This window comes from Xiphias gladius, chromosome 24, assembly GCF_016859285.1.
Source record: "Xiphias gladius isolate SHS-SW01 ecotype Sanya breed wild chromosome 24, ASM1685928v1, whole genome shotgun sequence".
Classification (NCBI taxonomy): domain Eukaryota; kingdom Metazoa; phylum Chordata; class Actinopteri; order Istiophoriformes; family Xiphiidae; genus Xiphias; species Xiphias gladius.
The window spans coordinates 24,415,559-24,443,115 of NC_053423.1; the positions used below are offsets into that span (position 1 = coordinate 24,415,559).

At 43.1% G+C, this 27,557-nt stretch overlaps 1 protein-coding gene across 5 annotated transcripts in view; it reads left to right on the forward strand.

Moving 5' to 3' along the window:
- LOC120786771 (zinc fingers and homeoboxes protein 2-like) overlaps positions 1 to 20,215 on the forward strand; it is a 125,579-nt gene extending 105,364 nt beyond the window's left edge. For 4 of the 5 annotated variants that reach the window (XM_040122408.1, XM_040122407.1, XM_040122409.1 and 1 more), the window contains 3 exons: positions 857 to 4,209; positions 6,705 to 6,891; positions 19,163 to 20,215. In XM_040122408.1, coding sequence (XP_039978342.1) covers positions 1,196 to 4,209; positions 6,705 to 6,888 — 3,198 coding nt within the window. In that variant the 5' untranslated portion in view covers positions 857 to 1,195 and the 3' untranslated portion in view covers positions 6,889 to 6,891; positions 19,163 to 20,215. The remainder of the gene's footprint in view (positions 1 to 856; positions 4,210 to 6,704; positions 6,892 to 19,162) is intronic. The other variant, XM_040122411.1, reaches the window with a different exon arrangement.
- The last annotated feature ends 7,342 nt before the right edge of the window (positions 20,216 to 27,557 follow it).

Below are 27,557 nucleotides of genomic sequence, written 5' to 3' on the forward strand. Positions count from 1 at the left end.
GTTATTTTTTTTCTTTTTCAAATAAAAAACACCTCAAGTCGCTGTATATGGGGCCATAAAACACAATAAAATCACATAAGATCACGAAAGATACCTACATGAAGTTTGTTATCTTACATTCATTTGTTAAAGCTGCCTTTGATGATAAAGTTAATCGTTCCTCTGTAAAATATTCTATTTATTTTTGTCACCAAACTTAAACAGTCAGACTTGACTCCCTTTTGCCAAAAATGTTTTTTATATTTGTGATTGTGTAAAAAAAAATCGTCATTTCCAAAACGGCTCCTGGTCCAGTGATAGTCAAGTAGTCAAGCTTTGACAATACAAGTCTTCTTATCTTAATGAATATAATGAATTTATTGTGGCAGAGAAAGTTTTCAGGGGCTTTAGGTCCATTGCTTCATATCCAGCTGTCTTTGAAGGAACCTTTGATCCAAAGCGCACAATAGTACAACACAGTGCATATATTTCTAGTATAAGTGACCCCAGTAGGAATAAAAAATCTCCGTTGATGTTGGCGTGTTTTATCTTCGGTACTGTGCTGATCTCACATCTCTCAAATAAATAGGACGCTTAAACCACAAGCTTAGTTTGCCTTTTTACAAAAGTGCAAATTATCTACTTTTTCCGATTCTGTCATTGCCCATCATGCATTTTCCTGTTCTTTGTCTTTTTCAGGGTGAATGCAGCACATCACACACAAACAATATCAACATGACATCTCTCTGTTTTTCTACCATGTGTTTTTCTCTGCTTTTAGTCTTTCCCCAAGTGGCTGCAGCGCAGCTCATTGAACACAATATACACAAACAATATTAACATGTAATTTTCTATCTTTTTGTTTGTCTCTGCGCAGCTCGAGCGCCGTTGCTGTCTGTGATGCCCTCCCATGACGCCCAGGTCAGTAGCTGACACTGCCAGTGAGCGGGAGACGCCACTGCACAACCGGTCCTGGGCCGGCGCAATCAGCCGGTTCTTGCCCTCCCTCTCTCACGCTGGAGACTCCACCTCCACCCGCCTACCAGTATCCACAACCATCAGTTCCGATCCACCGCAGTAAGACCCCCTCAGAAACCGACACGCTGACGTCCTTGGCAAGCACCAGCAGCAGCAGCAGCAGCCAAATACCACGATATCTTCAACGCAATCAGCAACACCAGCACCACCATTATCACCACCACCAGCAGCAGCCGTAATGTCCAGTCGCAGAAAGTCCTCCACCCCCTGCATGGTTCGGGTCATCAGTGACCTGCCTGAAGAGCAAGATGACCCGGAAGGGGTGATGGACATGGAAATATTAGCGGACAACAATGTTACAAGAAAAGTACAGTCAGAATCATCTGAATCTGCAGAAAAGAGTCACATCACCCATCAGGAGAAGCCAGAGAATCCAGACCAGCAGACATTTCCTAAACCAGTGGAAAACCAGAATCCTGAGCCATTAGAACAAAAGGAGCAGTCAGGTAAAGAAGACCAACCCCCTGTCATTGAAGATGTAGAAGCCAGAGAAGAGAAGGACAGGGGAGGGGCTGAATCTCACCCGGCGTCCCAGAAAAAGCAGTCCAGAGGTTACGAGTGCAAATACTGCCCGTTTTCAACGCAGATCCTGAATGACTTTAAAGAGCATGTGGACTCAAGCCACCCTAACGTCATTCTCAATCCGTTGTACCTCTGCGCTGTCTGCAACTTCAACACCAAGAAGTTTGACTCGCTCACAGAGCACAATGAGAGCCAGCACCCGGGCGAGACAAACTTCAAGTTCAAGAGGATAAAAATGAACAATCAGACTATCTTAGAGCAGACAATCGAAGGCAAGGACAATTCAGTTGAATGTGAAGTGACAAGTGAACGGGGTGAAAGCAGCAACATTTCTGTCTTTCCACCTTGCATATCTACCACGGTGAAAACCCCAAACAATATTCAGTCGCTCTATCAAGGGAGGGAACTGAAAAGCCAGCTGGATGGCCTAATCCAGAAGGATCAAATCACAGCAGTAAACATCAACGGAACAGTCATCATCCCTGAACCCACCATGCTTCAAGGGCTCTCCCATGTCACCCCCATGCTCCAGCGCCCACCCAACTTTAACTCTGTACCAAAAATAGCTGTTCCCTTGAACACCACCAAATACAACCCTTCTCTAGATGATAACTTAACACTGATCACCTCCTTTAACAAGTTTCCTTACCCGACACATGCTGAGCTGTCGTGGCTCACGGCTGCCTCCAAGCACCCGGAGGAACAAATCAAAGTCTGGTTCACCACCCAGCGGCTGAAGCAAGGCATCACCTGGTCCCCAGAGGAGGTGGAGGAGGCCAGAAAGAAAATGTTCAATGGCTCCATCCCTCCAGCTCATCACACGTTCACCGTCCTGCCTACAAGCCCAATCTCTCAGCCGTCTGCCAAAGCCTCTTATCAGCCCGTTGTCCACACCACAGTCGAGCATCCAGGTCATGTCCGGACAACCGCGTCCAATGGGTTAAGTGTATTCACCCCCACAAACTCACCTGCTGGAGTTGCCATTGGCTCCAGCCACACCCTTAAACGACCCCTGCCAGCACACCTGACGACGGTGTTTGGCCCGGAGTCTAAGCGACCCGTCATGGCAGTTGCCCCCCATTCTGGCGACCCTAAAGACAAGGGCCTCATGGCTCCTCCTCCACCCCCTCCGCCCCAGAAAGACCGCCTCCCAATGGCTCCGCCTCCTGTTCCCATGGAGATGAAGAGACATGTAGCAGTTCCTCTGGTCACCACAGAGATGAAGAGGCCATCCACTGCTGTGCCTTTAATGCCACCACCATCATCGTCATCATCACCATCTTTGTTGTCCAAAGGGAAGATTCTCTCGACGTTAGGAAGCCCCAAAACAAAGCCAGTGGTGTCTCTGCCCTCCATAGTCTTTCCAGAGTCCTTAACAAGGCCAATGATAGCTCCCCCGCCTATCTTTGCCCCTCCATTTAAAAACTCATTACTTATTCCTCGTACACTGCCTATCACTTCCAAAGAAAAGCACCCCAATACCCACCCTTTGCCAGCTGCTGATCTGAAGCTGCCAAACTCCCCTCCACTCATTACCCCACAGATAAGGAGGCCGACCATTATTCAGTCCATTCGTGCTCCAGGTAAAGCCCCATCCCAGAATCCAGGGTTCCCCTTGGATGGTAAGAAACTAAAAGAGCAGCAAGGAGTGGAGCTGAAAGCCAGCTACCCCAGAGGAGACAAGGTACTCACTCCTCTGGCAGAAGCCAATGGAACTTCTCGCACAGACAGCAAATGGCCCCACAATCAGACTTCCCCTGCTCACAACAATGGAGTTACACATTTGGATGGTGGTGAGCCGCCAGCAGCACCGAAACCAGATTTTCAGCAGAAGTCCTCAGTGCTGACACAGTTCCCCTTGTTGGAGAGGATGAAAGGAAAGACAGCGGAACAGTTAAAGATCCTGGAGGAGAACTTCTTGAGGAACAGCTTCCCCACACACAGCGATGTGGACAATCTGTCAGCCACCACCCGCCTGTCTCACCAGGAAATCGACAGCTGGTTTGTGGAGCGCCGTGCACTACGCGACAACCTGGAACAAGCACTTCTCAATTCCATGGGCACTAAGAGGATTGGCTTGGGTGGCATCGCTGCCATCACTGAGAAACAACTACATCAGCAGCAACAGCAGCACCAAACTCTAAAGCTGAATGGGATTCACAAACCAAGTACCGGTGTGGGCCATCTTAAGAGCCCTCCTCCACCTACACACACTCTGCCCATCATTGCTCCCGGCACCATTGCGCCCTCCATCCCCAACCCGAATTCCTGCTCAGTGCCTCCAGACAGCCGATCCCTGGCTCTCCTCAAGGACGATTTTGCTCAAACACGGTGGCCTTCCCCTGAGGAGTTTAGCCAGCTGGAGGGTCGGACAGGACTGGCTCGCACCGACCTCGCCCGCTGGTTCAACGACAGCCGGCTGCAGAGCAGCAGCATGGAGCTGACAGAACTTTTTCACAATAATGGAGTAAATGGAGGACAGGGGCCACCTGTGTGCTCCCCCGAAAACACTCCCTCCAGCATAATCCAGCGCTGTCAGGAAGGAGCTGTGACAAACAACAACAACAGCAGTAAGGTGCTGGAGGTTGAGTTGGGCTGGCTGATGGAGCAACGCGCCAACAGCCTCGGCAGTCAGCAGCACGATGAGCTTCATGACCGGTTCGCTGGCAGGTACTGTATTCATAGGATTCATTTGTTGAGCTTTAAGTTTTTTATATACGTGTTTTGTTTTGCTTTTCAAAAGGCCTTTCAGTGGCATTAGTGAAAAGGGTTTTAGTTTGAGTGAGGAAACAGTCCTCTTCGATTTTTAGTCACACGGTTCCATTGAGCGCACTCATTTGTGCTTAAGTACAATACTCCAGTATTTCCATATTTTCCATGTGACTGCTTCTATTCTTTTTACTCTGTTAGAATATATACAACTGAAAGTTTTAGTTACTAGTTGCAGACATATATATATATATGTTATAAGGTCAAAAAATATGCCTCTGTGCTTCGAACCTAATTAAAATTGTAAAGATAGCATTTGTAAGGAAGTACTTTTTCATTGCTACATTGGTGCATTTACATAAAGAATCTGAATAACTTGCCACAACTGGCTGAGGAACACAGGAAATCAAATCCTAAACTGTGGCCATGAATCCAACAGTGACTGCACAACGTGTTTGGATTATCTTTGTGATACTGAAGTGCAGCTGCTTTTGCACAGTCCACATAAAAACTTAAGAATCCTTCTATAATTCACCTGTTTCTCTTTATCACCATCTCTTCCTCTATGTCTAAAACAGATGAGATGATGGAAATGAAAATGATACAGCGGCTTTGAGCAGCAATTGAGCACATCTGGCTCTCTCACACAAAGAGTGGAGACAGTTTTATTTATATAACCCAAAAGCACCAAACTGCGAGATTGTTTTTACAAAAAGGGTTCTTCTCCCTGATATTTTGTGCATTCAGAAAGCATCACTTTCTACCCATTGATACCTTTTGTGGTGATCTCTGCATCCACAATAAACCTGCTTCCACTCGGCGGGTTTGTGCTGTTGTTTTCTAGTTGCCACATTAACATTGGTTTCAGGACATAAGCTAAAAAATCGACGGGACTTTATTTAGTCTGCCTTGCATTCCAGGAGCTTGGTACATCTTCGGTCAAATAACAGAGTCATTAGGTTGGAAATCAATATCTCCACAATAATTTGGGCAAGAGTTTTATTCTTCCCATGAGTCACTTCTGGGTTCAGTCTTTGAACAGCACCACAGTTTGAATCTGCCCTGATGGCACATTGAAATTCTTCTGGCTCTTGTTTTGTTTTTATAAACTCTGCAATGTACCATGTACAGCAGAGTCTAATTAAACGTCAACAGTTAAAATTGATCTCTTTTTATTTCACAAAATACAATTTGATAATTTTTTGCAAAAAGTCCTCACATTAAGTTTGTCCCAGTTGTAATTGCAGTGACTGACACAGGCTTGTCATCTCTGAGCTCCGTCGGGATTGTTACAGTTGATTTATTTGCTTAGCGTTCACATCACATGAAGAAAATTAAATTAAATTAAATTACTCTGAGTATTAGTTTCTCCTCATTATAATTAGAAAACAAATGTTCCTCTCGTGTTAAATCGGATTGTGAGCAATCACCTTAGTCGTTTAAATATCAAAGTGATTGACAGCTCCCTTCATTTCTGAAAAACAGATATCCTTGAAAATGATTTCTGCTGATTGTTAGTCCTGTAGCTTCAATAAATCACTACCAAATTTGATACACTTTAACTTCATTGTGTTGTTCCATGGTTTTTCAGTATTTAATTGCTGGGTAGGTGGTTTAGTGGTGAGACGGAGGGTTCTAGTGAGAGACTGAGAGGGAATTATCCATAGTAACTGAATGTGTTCAGAATTTCAATTTCCATATCCAAATATATCTGCTGATATATTTTAATTTTTATAACACACAATAACATTGAACAAAGCAAAAATTGGTTTAATGTTTTTGTGAAGTCAAAATTGAGAAAAAACGAATGCCTACATTAATCTTTAAATACTTTTTAATAAATAAAATCGTATTAATATTTTGATATAAATGCTGTAAGAGTTGTAAGAAAACTAAAATTTGAAAAAACAACTTATTATTCTATAAAAAGCACTTTTAAGCATAAATATATGTTCACATATAAATATAACAACACAAAAAAACATGTTAAACATTACATCTTGCCTTGTGGTTTTGTCCTTTGAACAAACAGTTATGTTTACTTTATGTTTACACAGTGTTTTTCACTACAACACTGTGTGAATCCTTGAGGTCGAACCAACATATTTAATGCTTTACCTCCTTCAAAAAATATTAGTAAAAATGATTCTTTACACGCGTGTCCTCATCCGTGCCATAGTAGACCAGGAGATACAAACAAAACAGGGACCCACTCATCAGAACACTAGTGGTACAAAAAAAACGAAAAAAAAAAACAAAAACAAGAAAACAGGGTCCCTTCAAAACAAAACACCTTCCAGTGTTCTCTGGATAAGTAATGTTATAATAGGGGGGTTATCTAGGATCACCAGTAATGATTCAGTAGTTAAATGTCAGTCAGCAAGTATCAGTGTGGCCAATCTGAATACTCCCACTGCACAGTTTAAGTAACTTTTTTTAACCTCTAACTGGTTTAGCAGACTGAGGCAGCAGAACCTAGCAGAGTTGAAGAACGGGGGACAGAACGGGGGAGTCGTGGGCGGAGCGCGGGAGGTGTTCGGGAGCTGGCTGGAGGACGGACGCTCGAGGAGAGGACGGGAGCTGCTCCTGGACAGAGAGAGGAAGATGGCGGAGGACACGTCCGGGAGGCTGACTGGATAGACGGTGAGAGAACGGTCATGATCTGGTTATTGTCTGGTTATCTACGGCTGCCGTTGGTCTACTTGTCTCTGATTCTGATCTTTTCTGAGGCCCTGAGTTATGTTACATTTTTGTATCTTGCAGTGAAACTGTTGATTAGTAAGATGTGGGTAAAACAGTTCTTAAACCCTTTGAGAAATGCGTGATGAAGGCCCCGAGGTCACCGAGCACAGACAGTCCATTCATTTCCAAAACAAAAAATTTTGTACATGTTAAAAGGAAATTGTCTGTCAATTAGACCTGCATCTGAATTACATGAACTGTCAATACGTGTCAACAAGTCTTAATTATGTGGTAGTTAAATGATTAATCGTTTGGAACATGTTCCAAACAAGTCAAAAATAACAAATGTTCTTGAGTCAAGTAGTTAAGTGAAGCTTGAATTAAGTTTTTCAGTGGGGTATCTCTGATTATAGCCACATTTCTGTGGTGAAAGAGCCTGGTTTAACAATTGTCTCTTATTAATTAACCCTACAGAGAATTATCAGCTGAGTCTGCAGCTCCTCTCAGCTTTACGGAGCTTTACACTGTGACACACGAGTGTCAGCTCGTTGTTTTTCTGTCCTGACCACAGCGTTACTGTTCTGGTTCACTCGCACCGCTCTCGTGGCGTCGTGTCCGCAGCATGCAGCAGTTTTGAGCCGCTGTCCACTAACTGCTCGGCAGCAAACAGCAGACAGACACGGTCAGAGACCAGCTGGTGAACGCGGTGGAGCATTTAGCAGCTGAGGAAACAGAGATTTCCCTCAGGAGCCGGTGGAGACCAAAACCAGCGCTAAAAGAGAGTACTGGACTTAGCTTCATTTGGTGGACACAAACACCAGATCCAGATGAAGGATCGTGTTGCTCTGTAACAGCTGGATGTGGAGTTTATCAACTGTTTGCTAACAAGTTTGGCATATACACTCCCAAATCACCAACAAAATCAGTTATTGCCAGTTTAATTTAAAAAAAAAAAAGTTCAGACAGAAATAAAAAATAACACTCAGATTTATAGAAAAATATTAGGTTGCCAGTGCATATCTGAAATTTGTGGCACTTGTCAAATGAAATCTTCATGCACGACTCTTCCAAAATTTGTCTTTAAAGTGGCAATTTCTAAGATTTTCGTTTAAATAAATGTCTCTTCAGTCCTATCTGTCGCCGAATGGGGTAACACAATGGTGACTATGGCCCACTGATGGAAATTATGCAATATTTATACATTTGCAGTTTTATGAAATGGGTGTCTGTGGAGACATTCCCGGAAAAAATGCTGCATTAAGTTGCAGCTAAGGCAAACCGAACATTTCCTACTGCTGGAGCTTCACATTTAAAAGGATTTAACTGGCGAAACACGAGTTGACTTTTATTATGAAGCGGTCACAGGAGAGCTCAGCCCTTACCGCTATCATTCATCAAAAATCCGTCTAGAAAACATGACAACGATCCTTCTGGACATTTCTGGACAGCGGGTCAGTTTGAAATGTTGCAGGGAGCAATGGAACGAGAAGGAGCAGCCATAGCGAGCTGTTAGATGAAGAGCTGCAGGCGACAGGCTGCTCCCCTCCAACTTCTCAGCCAGGTAACCAGCTCCTTTCACTGTGCCCTGCTCTTGGCAGAATCATCCTGTATGCAGCATAAAATCAGATCACGGTTGCTCGCGGAATGAAGGAAAAGGGCCATTTATTGCCTGACTTCTTTACTAAAACCACAATAGCTTGTTTTGACGCTTCCAGAATTCTGTGTCCTGCAGTAATAAAACACATTTGCTGTTACCGCCAGCAACTACCACCGCAAGTTACATTTGATCATAAAAAGGCCATAAGTAGATATCTGCAGACTGTTCTTTGTAACTGAATCTGTGACTGCGGGTTTTCACATGTAGACAGAGTGAAGAGATTTAGCTCAGCGAGGTCCCCATTGGTCCCCAACGCCCCCCCTCCGCTCCCCGGTCTGTTAGTGTTGAAGCCAACACCTCGATCCCAGGCAACAAACAAAACTACTCCAGCCATTCATCGACTGTGTGTGTAGCTGTGTGAGTTTTGGCTACAACTGCTCAGCAACAAACACCAACTTCAGGAAAATTTAGGAAGAAACAAAAAATATTATTGGAGGCCAAAAATAGCAGCGGACCCCCTGGTGTGGTAAAGTTTGATAGATAAAAGGCTCCGCCTGGGGCAAAATGTGACGACAGTCATCTGCTTCTTCCCTCTACTGTCTGTTCTGACAGAAGATTGAAAGTTTTAATGTTTCTATGCAGCTTTTGCTTATCAAAATAGAATCTGTTCAAATGGAATCGTCAAGACAAACAAACAAAATAACAAGGTGGAGACTCAACTTCTTACATTGTCAGTTTTGAAAGATTGTCACTACTTTTGGGGGCCTTTAAAATCAACACTTGACAGCTCAAATCAATAATCAATATGCAGCATTTTGAATAACCAACACTAACTGTAGATTTAGTAAATAAAGCTCATCTGGTCAGTCATGCCTGATGATAATGTTTTACGCTGTTTTTTCCTGCTAGAGTCTGACACGTGGACAGTTTCAGTTCTGCTTGATTCAAAAATACTTTATTTGTATATTGATGCAAGCTGGTTTGCAAACATAAAAACATAAAATCTGTTCATTCGCACGCAAAAAGATGTAAAAATACAAATAATGTTCAGAGAAAATTGAAATAAAATCAAAGCAAATACAAAATTAAAATAAAACGCATCGGAGGCCATTCCGTAGCTGACCAACAGCTGTACTACAAAATCTCATCATCTCAGTAGGTTATTACTCCATGCACAGAATAAGAAACTGTGAGTATGTTGCACACTAAAGCTATGTTTTTACACAGGGGAAGCAAGGGTCTACTTCAGGTTGGTGAATTGTGTGGTTAATTATGCAAAAATCTGATTTTCTAATAGAGAAAACTCTCTTGTGTACAGCGATATTTTGACTTGCAGTGTCAAAGGAGCCCTCCAGCGATTTTTAATGTTGCATTGAATTTTAGAGTTGCTTTTTTCTTTTTTTCTTTTTCTTTTTTTTTCAGGCCCATAACTTTCCTTGTGTTGGACAACAAAAGCTGAGCCAGGTTCAACTTTTTTTCCTGAACGACCCAGCATTGTTTTGCTTTGTCGTGTGTTTTTGTTTGTTTGTTTGTGTCTATTGTTGTTGTTGTTGTTTGTCCTTTTTTGCCAAAGCCATCTGCATTGGCAGCTCGCTCTGGCCCTATTCAGGCTCATACGAATGAGGGGCTGCGTTTTTCTCATGGGATAAAGTCGGTCTAGTCCGATTGTGGTCTTAGTGGGTGTTCAGACCAAAAACAGCCTTGTGTTAAAACAGCGCAGGAGGCTGCTGTTTCAGGTACCAGTGAGAAACTGGTCCATTAGTTTCTAGGTTTATTGGAAACCTAAACACAGCACAGAGTTTTATAGTAACTTTTAATATAATCTGACACAGGATTTTACAACTTTCTGTCACGGTAGAAATCACATTACGAAACCATCTACCAGCCAATTTGTGCTTGAACACATTTAAGTGGCCACTGCGGCACCTAAAAGATGATGTCAGGGTGTGTTGTGGTCCAGCAGAAGTTGAGCCAGGTTCACCCGGACAACCCTGCATTTCTTTAGCCGGTGCCCTCTGCGTTGGCGACCTCGCTGCACCACTGAACTGTTCAGTCAAATTAATGAATAGGCTAATTCACAGTATGGGTCCAGTATATAATATATTATAATATCATATAATATAATATTTTAAAAAAGTAATATACTTCCTTCAAGAACAAAAGAGCACAAACAGATTGAGTTTATTTATCTGCTGGATGTTTTTGGAGGTTTTCTTCAGTCTGCGGCAGCTGCTCTCGTAAACTCCTCCACTCTCCTCTGCTCCATCCCACACATCAGACACACAACATCAGTGTTTTGTATTTGCATAGAGGTCAGTCTTTGCAGAAATAAGAGAATTTCACTTTTAATGTCAAACATGTTAAAGCCTAAATCAAACTGCCACTTTTATACAGTTAATTTCAGAAGCAGCAGTAAAGTGAAGCATGTAAGACACTTCATTTTACAGTGTTTTTAACAGGGGAGAAAGGCTTGGTGGTGTTTTGGTAGATGTGAATCAGCTTGTGAGCAGGGTGTTAAATTAACATGAGCTGCTATCTAAACTCTGGCAGTTTGTGACTGAGGCCACACACTCATCTGCTCTGCCAGACTCTCCGTTCAGGTGCCAGTTATTATTGGAGGCTGAATTTTTGCTCTCCAAATCAGTTTGGCTCACAGATTACTGACTGTGGCAGGTGAATGCTGGAATCCACCGCACACTCTTGACGGAAAAACCTGCTCCAGTTCGGAGTCACAGTCGAACTCTCTGAAATTTCCATATATGTTCTCAACAGGCAAATATGGCTAAAGCAGCCTTTGGTGGTTTGTCAGTCGAGCCCTATTCTGATAATAATACTAAATTACCATTTTGTTTTAACTTCATGATTCACTCTGACATGGTGTTCGTGTTGGCAGATTTCTGATCGGGAGGCGAATAATCATTCAGTTCCCAGTGACGCATCCCTTCCGTCAGTGTCACTTAAAGTTGACAAAATTATCACACATATATATAAATGATATCTTAAACACTCAAACCAGCACTTCAGACAACAACAACATGTATATACACGCATATACAGTGTGTGTGTGTATGTATGTGTATATGGGCTGGTTTAGTGTTTCTGAAACTGCTGATCTCCTTGGATTTTCTCACACACAGTCTGTAGAGTTTTTACTCAGAATGGTGCCAAAAACAAAAAAAAACATCCAGTGAGCAGCAGTTCTTTGGACGGAAACGCCCTGTTGATGATAGAGGTCAGAGGAGAATGGCCAGACTGGTTGGAGCTGACAGAAAGGCTACGGTATCTCAGATAACCACTCTTTACTGCTGCGGTGAACAGAAAAGCATCTCAGGATGAACAACACGTCCAACCTTGAGTTGGATGAGCTACAACAGCAGAAGACCACGTCTGGTTCCACTCCTGTCAGCCATTAACAGAAATCTGAGGCTCCAGTGGACACAGGCTGCGCTAGAACTGGACAGTTTGAAGACTGGAAAAACTCAGCCTGGTCTGATGGATCTGGATTTCTGCTGAGGCAGCAGATGGTCGGGTCAGAATCTGGCATCAACAGCATGAATCCATGGACCCAACCTCCTTTGTGTCAACAGTCCAGGCTGCTGCTGGTGGTGTAATAGTGTATGGAATGTTTTCTTGGCTCACTCTGGGCCCCTTAATACCAATCAATCGTGGTCTGAATGCCACAGCCTCTCTGAGTATTGTTGCTGACCATGTGCTTCCCTTTATGGCCACAGTTTACCATCCTCTAATGGCTACTTCCAGCAGGATAATGCACCACGTCACAAAACAAAAGTCATCTCAAACTGGTGAGTTCAGTGAAGTTCAGTGGCCTCCCCAGTCACCAGACCTGGATCCAGTAGAACCCAGTTTGGGATGTGGTGGAACAGGAAATTGGCAGCATGAATGTGCAGCTGACAAATCTCCAGAAAAGATGTGATGCAATCCTGTCAACATGGACCAGAATCTCAGAGGAAAGTTTCCAACATCCTGTGGAATTCAGGCCACAAAGAACTGAGGCTGTTTGAGAGCAAAGGGAGGAACTACCCAGTATTAGCATGGTGTTCCTAATAAATAATGAAGTGCTTGGTGATCGTACAGTATATAAATCTCTTCAGGGAGTTCATTGTCAATTTATTATTCTGTGTTTATCTCTGACAAAAGTTTGAAAATCTTGTTCACTTAAAACAGGTGAAAATGTTTTACAATTTACTTTTTCTTAGTTGCAAATTGTTTATCTTCAATTTTTAAATCTGCCTTCAGTCTGCTTAGTGCTCGGCTCTCTACTTGTGTAATTTTAATTCAATATTCAAGGCGCTTCATCCTGCGTCACCAATAAAAACATTTATGTGTGTGTTTTAAATTCCTTATTGTATCAAACTATTATCTGGCCGTCACATCTACACTGTGCACCAAGACAGTTTTCTCCTGGTGTGTTTATTTTAACTTAAACACGAGAAAGTAGAACGTAGAAAAAGCCAGTACCGGTTACAATAGTCACAAACAGCAGGACAAATACAACTTGTCAAGTCAAGTCAATTTTATTTCTACAGCCCAATACCAAAAATCACAAATTTGCATCCAGGGGTTTTAAAATGTTTACAGCACGTGACACCCTCTAACCTTAGTCTGTCAATGTCTATGTCAACTTAGCGGGAGTTCAAAATGTTTGCATGATTTTGAAGACCTGGAAGATCACGGAAGACAAGTAGAGTTGATGATCGCATTACTCTTTCTTTGGTGAAGCAAAAACCCCTTCACCAAATTCAAAACATATCATTGTCAAAGTCTACAATCAAGAGACGCCTTCATGAATGTAAATACAGAGGTTTACCCACAAGGTGCCAACCACTGGTAACAAGAACAGAACAGAAAAACAGATTAGACTTGAAACCAAGATTAATTTACACCAGAATGATGGGAAGAGAAAAGTATGGAGAAGGAAAGGAACCGCTCATGATCCAAAGCCACCACATCACCAGTCAAACATGGTGGAGGCAGTGTTGTGGCATGGGCATGTATGGCTGCCAATGGAACTGGCGCACTGGTGTTTATGGATGATGTGACTGCTGATAGAAGGAGCAGGATGAATTCTGAAGTGTATAGTTCTATACCATCTGCTCAGATTCAGCCGAATGCTGCAGAACTAATAGGATAGTGCTTCACATCACAGATAGTTAATGACCCAAAACATACTACAAAAGCACCCAAGAGCTTCTCAAGGCAAAGAAATGGAATATTCTTCAATGGACCAACTCAGTCACCTGACCTCAACCCAACTGAGACAAAACTGAGGCCAGAACGAGCCACAATTAGTGATTTTCATGGGTTTCAGACTTCAGGCAGTCATTAACTGCAAAGGATTTTCATCCAAGTATTAAAAATAATCCTTATATTTATAATTATAATTATTTTGAGCCTCTGAAAATAGGGACTATGTAGAAAAATGGCTGTAACTCCTAAACGGTTTAATGCAATGTGTTTGTTAAACCCCTTGAATTAAAGCTGAAAGTCTACTCTTCAATCCCATCTTGATGGCTTCATTTCAGATCCATTTTATCACCATGTAAGCCATGCATAGAAACCTATCGCCTATTTCCACATCCGTCACAGCCATCACAGAAAACCGTAACCATGTCATCAGATTGGTTTTTGTGTCCACCTGATGATTCTAAGTCCAGTACTCCCTCTCTTTTAGCTCTTGTTTTGGTCTCCACCAGCTCCTGAGGGAAATATCTGGCTCTTTAGCTGCTAAATGCTCCACTATGTGAGCAGGTAGTGGACAGTGGGTTTATAAAAGCGTGTTTGATAAAAACAAGTCTGATAAGAACAGAGCTGTGGGCCAGAAAACCAAAACAATGACCTAAAAGATGCTAAAAGACCTTCCCCATAGAGCTGAGGGGAACTGCTAAGTTTATCGCTATATCACTATAAGCAACGTCCTTGAGATTACATGTTGGCATTGATCCACTGTTAATATAAAAATATTGATTAGTGCAGCTTTAAACAAACAATTAGTGGCATCTTTGTACTACGACCACAGACACGCAACAAGCGATCAACAAAGAGGTCAAATAAAAGCAAGACGAGACAGTTTCCCATTCTGAAATTAATCTAAATACGTGAAAAAGTCCAAATTTGGAAAGAAAAATACCATTTAACACATCTTAGTCAATAAAATACAATAAAAACCTGAGATGAGGAAAAGTAGGCAACATAAACTCTCAAAAATAATATTAAAAGTGGTTTTGATGAGAAATCAGTCTGCGTCTCATGTTATACCACAAAGAGCAAAGATCATCTCATATTCATCTCTCATAATGACAAAGCTATTCAACTATTAAAATGAAAATATTATCAAAATGAAATATACATCCCCAATATTATTCTGTAATAATCATAACTTTGTTCTTTTGGGGAGAGGGCCAAGGTAAATGGTAGATAAAAGAGTCAAATATCTGCTGAGGATATTAAGAATAACAGCTCTGAAATTATTCATGAAGATGTGGCTGCAAAAAAAACACATTTTAAAAATGGAGAGAACTGAAAGGGCAAATTTTGTGAACGGAGCAAATATTCATAAAGTAAGCTGTTTTTATGTGGAGAAAAGATGTATTAAATGTCTGAAATGTGTTCGATCGAGGTTAGTTTTGCTCCTTTTGTTTGTGCAGTTTAAGCATACTTTTTTTTTTTTTTTTTGGCTCTACACTTTGGGGGGGGTTGTCAGGTTTGGGGTCAGAGGTCACAGAACCAATAAAGAGTGATAAAGAGTTAGGAGTCGCCACGATTGATGGAGCAAAAACAAACTCCTGCTGCGCAAAGGGATCTGGTATGATGTCTCCAGCTTGCGCGAGTGTGTGTGTTTTTAGTAGTTTGTGTGTGTGTGCACCATCCATTGTCCTGTCTCACTAATCACAGCAGCTCGGGGCTTCATTTAATCAGCAGAGCGCGGTGCAGCGTCCCATAATAACTTATCAACAGCCTTAGCTTATAGATGAAGGCTTAATTGCCAAAATGCTGCAGTGCTTTTCCCTCCCTGTCATTATCATAATGTAGAACAGAGAGGCAGCAGACACTGAAACTTACCAGTTTCCAGGTAACCACAATCTTAAATTAAAAACCAGAATTTGTGTTAATTTTGTACTATCAATTTTAATAAAAACAGAGATTTTTAAGGCTTTTTTTCCCCCAGAGAAAAATCTTCGATTTTTTTTTTCTTTTTTTTTAGTTATAATCACCCAAAGCTGCAGTCCTAATGTTACATCAAACCTGTTTGTTCTCTCCCCAACTGTAACATCAATGTAGTGCTCTCAAAAGGCAGAAAGATAATCAGTATGTAGAACTAGAGAACTCTGAGATAGCTCATACCTCCTCTGAGGCTGCACAGTCCACAATTTAACTTTAATAGATTCTAATGAAAGGAGGTGTTCAGGGTATTTCTATCTATAGCATTTATAGCATTTTTTTGACCAGAATACACACAGTGACAATTACGACACTGACCTTTTTCATTCAGCTCACTACGGTAGTCCATTAGGAAAATAACCCAATGTTAGGGCATCCTTTAAAAAAACCGCTGGACCTGCACCAAAATCCAAACACTTGGACGAACTTTCTACCAAATTTCACTGAAACTTGCTGTTGAAATATTCAACTAAAAAACAAACAATCTGGGCTGAAAAAAGATCCTTAGTAGAAATCAGTGGCGTGAGGTCAGGACAACCAAGGCAAGCAGGGCTTGACCAGCTGAAGCTGAAAACAGGCATCGATTAGAAGGATACCGAGGTAGAAGCCATATCTCTCCTCACATCTCAGAACAACGTTCTGTCCCATAAAGGATCTGATGTTGCGCTGCGTAATCGTGATCCCAGGATTATGCGTGATAATCCTGGGATCTTTGACGGGTGAGTAGCTGGAGCTAGCTACAGACGAGCGTGCTTGTCAAGCTGCCCGTGGCTCAGCTTCCACTGTTCTGAGATCACTTACGATATTGCGCACCTGCACATGCGTGGACGTGCGGGGAAACTGTACTTGCACATTAGAAAATTTACTTCAACGGTGTTTTCTTCCTCGGCGTTAGGAGGTAACACGAAGCGAGTAAACGAGCAAATTACAGCGTGATTTATCATCTCAAATTGGTAGAAGTTGTCTTTCTAATCACCTCGGTCAACATGTGTGTTGGGGGTGTGGAACGCAGCAATGGCCGCTTGCCTATCCGTAAAAGTCCCCACTCACCACTGGCAGAGATAATTGTGTCAGAGCATTGCTTCGTAAAACTGACCTGTTTTTCTGCAGAACCTCTGCACCTTGTTTTCCTCTTACGTCTAAGATTTACCTCTTAGATCAAGTACGCTGTTTGCAGAGGTTGTTGTTTTTTTGTTTGTGTATTTATCTTAAGTTTGAACTTGAACCTGAGTCAGATGACCTTTAGGTTTAGTAAAAGCTTGTGTGAAAAAGGCTCAGTCGGTCAGTCAGTCGGCTCTGACACGCCTGAAAATTAATTTAACTGGGAAAGTTTGGAAAACTGTTCAAATATAGTTGCATCTAGTGGTTTTAGACCCCTGCCACCTGTACATTCAGCTGTTTGGGTATGTGAAGATGGCATAACGCACCCTCTGTCGGCCATATTGGCTCATCAGCTGTTGTGTAAGGGTGTCTGATTGTACAGCTGATTGAACAGCTGTTCACAGCTTGTCCAGCTGAACAGAAATGTTGTTTTTTTCTCCTTTTACTTAGAGCTGATGATTTCATCACTGTGCTGAGTTTCAAAACATCAACAATGAGCTCAGAGGGATTGTTTTAGAGAACTTAAACGAAAGCAGAGAGCATTCATTAACGTCTTTGAAATTGAAACTCACTGCAGATAAACTCTCTTGGTTGGAGGAATGCAGGCAGAAAGATCGCTGGACAGATGTGGTGATGTCACAGTGTGTGACAGTGTGGGGGAGTGAAGATTCGAACAGGAAGAAATGGCAGAAATCCACCCTAAAGATCGTGCTTATTGATCTTTCGCCAAGCTTCATTATAACGTGTGACTAAACGCTTCCTTCAAAGCCTTCTTTTGACTTCTTTTCCTGGTTGGCTTTTGATATGAAACATCTGCAGGAATTTTTGACAGTAGCTGTATCGACGGTAGCTTAAAACTGATTGAAAAAAACAACAAAGCAGAAGCGACCGAAAACAGTATTTCTGTTCGAGAGTAGAAACAAAGAGGAGCAGTGCGGTGACTAGAACACGTCTCTGTGGCTGCGCTGACGGAAAATGGACATTATACTGAATTTACAGTCATTACTTGAATACTGGCGCTTCATTTAAATACTTTTACTTTTATTTTGAGGTATTACGGTAAATGTTCTCCGACAAATCTTCAACTTGTCAGTGCTACAGTTTTTCTTTCTGGTTTTTTGACGTGTACAGGGTTTCAATTTCAAAATTGAGGAACGCTCCGTGCTTTATTTTAAACCTGCGATAACCGGTTTGTTGAGACCGCAATACTGACACGTCATCTCTTTCTAAGTTGACAAACAGCTGCTTGTTTCCACGACCAGCTGTTACAGAGCAACACGATCCTTCATCTGCATCTGGTGTCTGAGTCCACCTGTTGAATCTGAGTCCAGTACTCCCCCTCTTTTAGCTCTGGTTTTGGTCTCCACCAGCTCCTGAGGGAAACATCTGGCTCCTCAGCCGCTAAATGCTCCTCCATGTTCACCAGCTGGTCTTTGACTGGGTCTGTCTGCTGGTTGCTGCTGAGCAGGTAGTGGACGGCGGGTTTTTAAAGCTGTTTCTGTCCGGACAGAAAAACAACGAGCTGAAACTCAGCGTAAAGCTCCGTGAAGCCGAAGGGGAGCTGCAGACTCAGCTGGTAACTCTCTGTAGGTTCATCACCACCACAGACACCTTTCACACTGTCACATTGTTTTCACATCATCATCTGAAACGGTGTTATTGCTAAAAAAAAATAATAATAATAGCTTGAAGTACAAGTGTGATGTGGGTTGAAATGTTGAGTTAGCAGCACATTTTAACAGTAGCACACATCAGACGTCAGGAAGGCTTCTCACTCAAGTATGATCAAATGTACTTGTACATCAGGAGAAGTCAGGAATTAAGGCCTGGTCCTGGTTCTCTCTGCAGCCGACGTAAATAAAGGCCTCAGCCACTACTTGAGAGTGTACAGTAGTGTTTGTGTAGAGGATGAATCCGTGTGTGTGTGTGTGTGTTGACCGTCCATTGTCCCGTTTCTGTAATCACAGCGGCTGCGGGCCTCGTTTAATCACTTCCACACAAAACGCAACTTTAACACAGTTTCGCTCTTACATGGATTAGAATTGAGAGCGCCGGCCGGTCAGGTCTGCCGCCGATGAGAGAGCTGTTATTTCACAACGTGTCCCAGTTCCCAGCAGCACCAGGCGACCGGGAACACCGGCTCCTGGCACAACAATTGCTTTTTAATCCCCCTCTGTTTTTCCTTTTTTATGGTTTTGTTTTGTTTTGTTTTTTCCTTCTTTTTCGGTGGGAATGATCTGAGTTTTTGTGAAAGTGACATTTCTCCTGTGCCTGGAAACCTTTGACAGTTTTTAATGCATTTTTTCCCACCTTCTCCCCTCTCTCTCTCTCTCTTCTCTCCTCTGTCCATTTCAGGTGCGAATGCGATTTGCCGCCTTCGCCGCCGCTGCTGCTGGAAACATACAGAAGGAAAGGAAACGAAGAACGGAGCAACAAAAGAAGAGTTTTTTTTAATTATCAGATATTGTATTTTTTTCTTTTTTTTTTTCTTTTTTTTAATTTTTACCAGTTTTTATCTTTTGATAGTCGCATTGCAGATCACGCACAACATCCTCCTCCGCCGCGTCAGAGGTAATCTCGTCAGCGTTCTCGACCTGAGGCGTAACCCCTCCACAGATGTGACGTTCACAACAAAAAGATGAGTTTAAATAAGATTTTATTTTGGCGAGGCGTAAACACGCTCCCCGATTTGAAGTCTGAAGAGCGCAAGGAGAAATTCAGGGTCACGCTCTGTGAAGATAATTGAAATCGCCCTCTCTCACGGTGAATCTCAGATTGCTGCTTTCTTTTCATTTTTCACAGCGATGTGAGTTTTACTAAAGTATTACGATACAGTACAACACAGGGACAGATCTTCACCCTGCAAATGCAGAGACGGGGCTCAGCACACAAACACCACCACAGACGCAGCTTATAGGGGAGACGAGGATTTCCAAAATGCTGTAAACAATCACAGTAAGTGATCAAAGGTATGACAGGGTTCTCAACATGCTGAGGCTTCCTTTTAAGGTGGAATTTGTCTTTCTGCAGTGAAAGCCCAGAAATTCAATTTAAAGAGGTGGATTGGTTTATAATCAGTAGTACTGGTCCCTATAATCCCCGAACCTTTTTGAATTCAAGTACAAACGGCCTCTTTTTTTATTAGAGCTACCTTTGGAGGCCTGGAAACCACATTTGGTGAAGCCGAACAACTTTCTGTGGAAAATCTGTCACCAATGTGCATCGTAGGCACACAATAGTCATTATCAGCACTTTACTGTAAGGCCCTAAAACCCCCTAAGTCACTCTGGAGGAAGCAGCATCCGTCTCATGAGAGGGGGATTAGCAGGTTGTGAACTCGGACGGACGGACATTTGTGGCCGAGGCGGTGTTGTGCGTGACCTGTGTTGCCGTGGAGACGTGGGGAGGAGGAGGAGGAGGAGGAGGGTGAACCGGAGCACTGAATGTGTGCCTGCAGCAGCAGTCTGACTGCACACCCCGACCGACCCACCGACCGACCGACAGGCTGGATTTAAAACAAACAAACAAGAAAAAAAAAACAAACAACAACAAACACAAACGCCGAGTGCCAAAGCTGGGATCTGCTGCATTCTCACTACACTTTTGAAAAAAAAAAGGGTTCTTCTTCTTCTTGTTGTAAATAGGATATATATGTTTGTTTGTTTTGTTTTAGTTTTCCTGTATTGCTACAGATTTGTAAAATTTTGCGGGAAAAATTTTGTTACATTTTGTAAAATGGGAGCAACTCGTCCCCCCGAAACCCTCCTTGTTTTTTTGTTTTTTTGTTTTTTTTTTTAAAAGCCTTCTCACTCGGTTTCTCTCGGCTCTTTTTCTTCTTCTTCTTTTTTTCTTTCATTGATGGACTTTTAAAAAACGGTGCCAGCAGTGGTATGCGTGCCTGCATGCAACGTTTTTTTTTTTTTTTTTTTTTTCTCCATCTCTCTTTCTCTTTTGTACTGAACCAGAGTGGAACCACTACAAAAAAAACAAAAAAAAAAAAAAAAATGAAAAAAAGAAAAAAGACAGACCAGTTGGCAATACTTCAGTCACTTCTTCTTCATCTCACCGGCACTGGACTTCCGCCCGCCACTTCCCCGCTGAGTGGAGAGGAGAGGTGGGAGGAGGAGGAGGAGGAGGAGGAGGAGGGGAAGGAGTGAGGAAGAGGGGGGACTTCGCTTCACATCAAATCAGATTTAAAAAAAAAAAAAAAAACAAAACACAAAAAAAGCACCTTTGGACCTTTTTTTCTTTTTTTTTACTGTGCTGAAGTGAAGTCAAGTGCTATTATTATATTATTATATTATTATTATTATTATTGTAGCCACTCTGTCTGGAACCCTTTTTTGAAGAAAAGCAAAGGAAAAAAGAAAAAAAAAAGAAAAGAAACTTAAGCCAATCTGCACTTCTCGTTCCGACGAACATGCTTGTATGACCAAGTGACTGTCGTGGATCTTTGTTTAAAACCGATAAGGAACAAACAAACAACAACATGAAAAAAACAACAACAACAAAAAAGCAGTTGAGAAACTGTCAAAATGGTGGCAAACGCAGAAGGATTCAATGGTAACGATTTCACAACACACACTCTTGACAGTAAAAACCCACAATCCAGAATCATGCTGCCTGAATCATACTTTAATCTCTCTCTCTTTTTCTCTCTGTTTCTCCTCCTCGCTCTATCACTATGTCCCGTCTCTTACTTTTCGTCCTCTCTTTGTCTCTGTCTATCTCTCTCTCGTCTTTCTTCCTTTTCTCCTGTTTCCCTTCTTCGTTTGATCTCTCTCTCTCTCTCTCTCTCTCTCTCTCTCTCTCTCTCTCTCTTTGTCGTCCTGCACACCATCACACACACCTGTAAGAAACAAAAACAAACAAAAAAATTTAAATAGCCTTTTATTCAATACATAACTACATGTTGGCTTGGTAGGCTTAGTCGAAACTAGTTCCATTCCGACAAAAAAGAATAATAGTAAAAACAAAATATGAGCTTCTTTATGTATTGGTTCTGCCGCTGTAGTGTCCTGGTCAGATTTAAAGATGATAAGACTACATATATCTGAAATACTGTATTTACAAATGCATACCAGGGTTGGCCTCAACAAACACACGACACAACAACAGGGGGAGGGTTTTCAACTCCGTCCACTGGGCGACTGATGGGCAGCGGTCGGAGGTTTCGCGCGAAGCCCCCGGCTGTCGGCATGAGTCGACCGAAATGCTCGTTTCTTCGCTCGAAGTCTTCATAGTTTTTTAATCTCGTGACGTTCAGCATCACTAAAGCTCTCCGCCGCGCTGCTGCACGTCCTTCTGCAAAAACCCCGAAAAGAAAGCAGCGCTGTACAGAGAGGCTCCTGCTGGACGCTCAGCCTTAGAAAGCTTCCAAGAGACTTATTTTTGCAAGTGTATAGTTTTAATTGAATATTTTTCTGATGAATGATTGAATGTATTTGCTTTGGGGAAGTCAAGTAAATGTTGTGGGTGTACTCTCTGAATGTCAGAAGAGGAAAGAGTTGAGCACACTAGTCCCAGGGTGGGAGAGAGTCTTCTGGCCAGCCAACAGAAAACATCTGCCAGAGGTCCTATCGATATTAACACGGAAATTTGGAACCAGCTGCTCGTGGCCGCAGAACAAAAAGCTCTAAGTTTCCTTTGATCTGGACGGTACTGATCTGAGACAGCGGGAGAAAGGAGGTTCGATCCCTGCCATCCAAAAACTGGGACCTCTTAGAAGCCGGACCGTATCAGTCTGTGGAAGGCCCGGTCGCACCAGCTTTTAAAACGGCAACATTTCGCAGCAAAGTCAAGTTTTTAAAATTTGTTCCTCGTTCTTGGGCTCGAAGTGAATTCTCGCTAACCTTTCACTTCCGGTTCAGCCTTGGCGGACTTTGACACGTAAACGTGTACCGACGGCAAACTGCTTTGGCGTCTCGGTTCTCACGCAGCTGTGATTCAGTAGGTCGAAGGATAAAAATTTGTCTCGTAAAGGAGTCACTGCGTCACCGAGACTCCCCAACAAAATCTTTCAAAAAGACGAGCGGATCGATTTTACCGTGTCGCTCTCTGGTGCAACGAGGGGCGGTGAATGTCAGGGTCGCAGTTTTTGAGTGAACTTGTTAGAGTTTTTGGAAGTAAACCCTCCAGATTTATTCACACTACAACAAAACACAGTCTACAGTACAACTAGTGTGCACAAGTCCTTCCTTTGTTTCATTTAAACTTGCTCTGTTTTCTCATGTTGAGATTTATCCGTTCCGTGCACCTGGTCTCCCCAAAAAGCTTTCATGCCATTCGGGCACGTTCCGAAGCCCAGCGAGGTTCCGATTTTTTCCAAACTGTGCGACGGCATCGAGGCTGGACTGCCGTTAGCGCCCTGAAGTTTACTCCGATTGTACAGATGGTTCCTTATTCCTGATTTTTTTTTTTTTTTTTTCCCGCGAAATTAGGCCATTATTATTTCAAGCCCCCGAAACGTTAAAAAAAAACATCTTGAAAACAGGCGAAGTTTGACATGTTACACTGGTTAAGTCCCTTGAGTCTTGATTTACCTCAGACTTAAAAACTTTGTAGCGGGAGTCTGTCCACGCGACTGCATTTCCGTTTGATCCGCAGACTCCCCCCGACTGCTTGTCCTAACAGTGTGGAGTCTCGGCTGTTTTTGTTCCTGCTCTTTTCAGCACAAACATGTTACCGTTAAAGCAAAAAAAATAATTGGAGGCAAGGTTTTGTGGCCAGTGCCGACTCCCAAAGATTCACGCTTACCGTATTACATCCCCCGACTGTAACCGCAGAGGGTCGTTCGCACTGCAAACTGCGGCGCTGTGCGGGCGAAAGAGAATCCTTGGTGGGGTCCATCCTTGATCGTCAAGTAAACTTCAGGAGTCTTTTTATCCGTCCTCGGTCTCAGCTGTCGTCCGCTTTTTTCATCGCATTTTGTCACTTAGATAAACAAGAGCGAAAATGTAGAAACACCTGTCGTCAGAGGTGAAAGCTCTGATTGTTTTTTTTAATTTCAAACCTTGTTCGAAGTCACTTCAGAAGCCTGGAAAGGAGTTTTAAAAGATTTAGACAATCAAGACGTGACGTATGCAAACGTATTCCCTCACCTGAGAGGAGACTCGGATATTTGAATCTCTCTGGTGAGATTGAATTTCCCCGGAAAGTGTCAGGGCTGCAATGCTGGATTTAGACGCAAACGTTCTGCAATGCAAATCAACATGCTGTAGGTACTGACAGGGTTTTCTCACTTATCTGCACTTTTTTAATCAAACTATCTCAGTTCATTTGTGGAGAGCAGTGAAATCGACGGGGAGATAATGTTCAGCAAAATCACGATCGTCGTAGACGCATATCCCCACCAGACAGACAGGACTCTTAAAAAAAAAAACCACGTGCAAGCCAAAAAGAGTTTAGAGATCAAACCCGATGTTTGTGTTTTTGTCCGTGTGGGAGGACGCTCTAAGGTTTTTCATTCTCGGGGAAACCAGGTGCACTAAAATGTCTTTTTGAGGGGAGTTGAGGCCAGCCCTGCTTCATAACTGAGGTTCTGCTTCTTCTACTACTGCTACTATCAAACAACCAGCCCTGGGCACAAAAACAGGCCTGAACACTGTTTCAAATCCTCCCTCCAGTACTCGAGGCGTATTTGACTTTTAACTTCGTATACCAGCATTTTTGAAAGAGTAAGTCAGAGCCCAAAGTGGGACACGGGATTGTTTTCGTTGGGTTTCCAACATGACAAAGACACTTTTGTTAATCTGCTTTTGGCCCAGAGTGAGGCTGCGTTTTCTCACTTTGTGCCACAGATTGAAAGAGTCTTTGGAGTTTTTATGACTTAAAATGACAAAAATAAATAAATAAATATAGCCATCGATTTTTGTTTTTCGTTGTTTGAAAAGTATTCAAGCTCTGTTTCTGTTGCCCAGGTCAGCAAAACAACCTGTTGATGTCTGCTGTATTTCAATAAAACACAGCCTTTTTCAAAGGATACACCCTGTGCTCCTCTCTGCGTGTGTGTATGTGTGTGTGTGTGTGTGTGTGTGTGTGTGTCTTGCGTGCTCCTCACGCACCGTGTTGTCGGGGGAACAGTTACAGTTACGTCCTGACCACTGTTGGTTCGGGATGGGTTGCCATGACTTGGGGCCGAAATGACCCCAGAAGGTAACACCCCCCCCAGCTAAACACCTGCTGGTGTTGGAGCGTGACTGTGATTGTTGACACTCAGATGTCGTCGATAGCGTCCCGGTCGGGGGGCGTTGGAGGATTACGGGCCGTCCCTCGTTTTGCATATTCCCTTGAGCGGGCGATTCGCTCTTGTGCGTTGGGTTTTGAAACCGGCGCTGGTGTGTTTAACTTTGGGTGGAGCTAAGCTAGCAGTTCCCACCCGCTTCCGGCCTTTGTGCTAAGCTAGGCTAAACGCTAGGCCAAACGCTAGGCCGACCCGTCTCACGTACCGGATGTACGGCGAGGAAACGAATATCCGTCGTCTCCTCGGGGCCGAGGTCAGACCGAAGACAGTTTGTTGGAGCTTCCGGACTGACTTGTATCGAGTGCTCAGCCTTTACCTTCGGCTGCAGGGATCTCTGCCCCCCGACACCTCAGGCCTCTCCTCGCTTTCACAGCCTCCAGCTGTCGCGACGTGGGCGCCGCCGCCGCGGTCCGTCGTTTTTGTGCCGTCACTGGGGCCTGAGCCTCCAGCGCGGACGCCGTGCTGACGCTTTACAGATCAGTCATAAGCCATCCACGAGAACAACGTTTGGGTCGCCAGGTTGTGGAAAATCCTCCTCCAGCAGGACACTTTGTCTGTTTATCTCTTTAATTCCTCTCCGATGGACTGTTTGAACACGTGTCTTCTGGAGAACCGGCTGCAGGACATCTGGACTGAACTCCATTTAGAAACTGATAAACATTTACACCTGCAGACTTATTTTAGCGTAACCATGTGTTAACTTATGCACAGTTTGATCGGCCGTTGATCTGCGTGCAAACACACACGGCTGTGAGTTTCTATTCGGCTGTTGAACGCGACTTCAGTTTTCCATCACGTAAAAGAGATAAAAGTTTTAAACAACTTCATTGTTGTGCTGGAGGAGGATTTTCCACAACCTGGCAACCCAGACGCTGTCCTCATTGATGAGTTCGAGCCTCAACAAAGCAGCTAATTACGGCTGACGAACCCTTCTGAAGTGGTGTCCAGGAACTCAAGAAACATTCGATAAATCAAAGAGGATTTTTGTCCAAGACAAGGGTTTGAAAGGACGAGACTTTTTACTCAATCCGGTCTCAGTAGCTAGTGTGAACCCCTGTGAACCAGGAACGGGACCGTATTCCACTCCGGTTTTGGACCGAAGTGAACAGACTAGTGGTGTCCACACCACCCGCTGCTCCCGCCACATTTCCTCAAAAATACAACCAATAATCAAAATTCTCCTGCAGCTTCGACCCTCTGTTGCCTGCATCCACAATTCAGACTGATCCGGGGACGCGGGGCGAGCGCTCCGGGACTCGGCTGATCTCCGGCCGGTCGAGATGACGACGACGAGCTCTGGGGCCTCGAACCTGCCGAGGCCGGATCCCGCGGCAGCAGATGCGGGAGGCGTTTCCTTCCATCCGGCTCATCCTGGATGTTCCCCACGTCGCCGAGCCCCTTCGCGGCCGCGTCGTAATATCTGGCCGGTATTTCTCAGAGGACGTCGCGGCGCCGGTGTTAATTTAAGATAAGCTCCGCCTTTGGAATCACAATGAGAATTAAGGGGGCTGTAAAAAAAAAAATAATAATAATAATAATAATAATAAAATAAAATAAAGTGAATGTAAAAAAAAATAATAATAATAAAATAAAATGAAGTGAATGTAAAAAAAAATAATAATAATAAAATAAAATGAAGTGAATGTAAAAAAAAATAATAATAATAAAATAAAATAAAGTGAATTTAAAAAAAAAGAATAATAATAAAATAAAATAAGGTGAATTTAAAAAAAAAATAAAATAAGGTGAATTAGAAAATAAGTAAGAATAAAGGTGAGGAATCGCTCTTCGGCCTGATGGCAGCCGACAGCGGATTGAGCGCCGTCGTGCGTGTGCGTGCATGTGTGTGCGCGCGTGCCTGCATGCGTACGCGTGTGTGCGCGCGCGCGCCTGAACATTCACCGTGCGCGTTGAGTCTTCGGGCTTCGAGCTCGCGTCTCGGCAGATAAATCGACCGGTAAAAGATGTGAACATTTCGACAGAAAACACTTTCTGTGTCTGGTGCTGCGTTCGGGTCCCGCGGGAAATCAGGTAAATATGACTTCTCTACACGAAACCCTGTTTTTCTCGGCTTCCCGGCGGTAAATGCTGCCTAAAAATTCAAACCTTGATCAATTTTATATCACCTCATACAAAGAAACTTCTATCTATTATATATTATATGTATTATACATTAGATAACATTACAAAACAAGCAATATTCCTATCTGAGAGGTGGTTTTGTAGGCAACTCATGAGGCTTAAAAACCCTAAAATATCATAGTTGGCCTGATTTACTGGTTGCTTTTTTTTTTTTTTTTTTAAAAACTGACCGCACACGTGTACAAAGTCGATTTAAAGACACCAAGGGTTTCGAACACGTGAATTGGCTCTAATTTGCAAATAAGTTTCCTGGAAATGAAGATGTAATGTGGTGCCGACTAGACACAGAGACCAGCTGGTTCACTCCGGAAACCCAGACAGTTTTTCATGCGTTGCACAGCAGGTCAGAAAAACACGCAAAACATG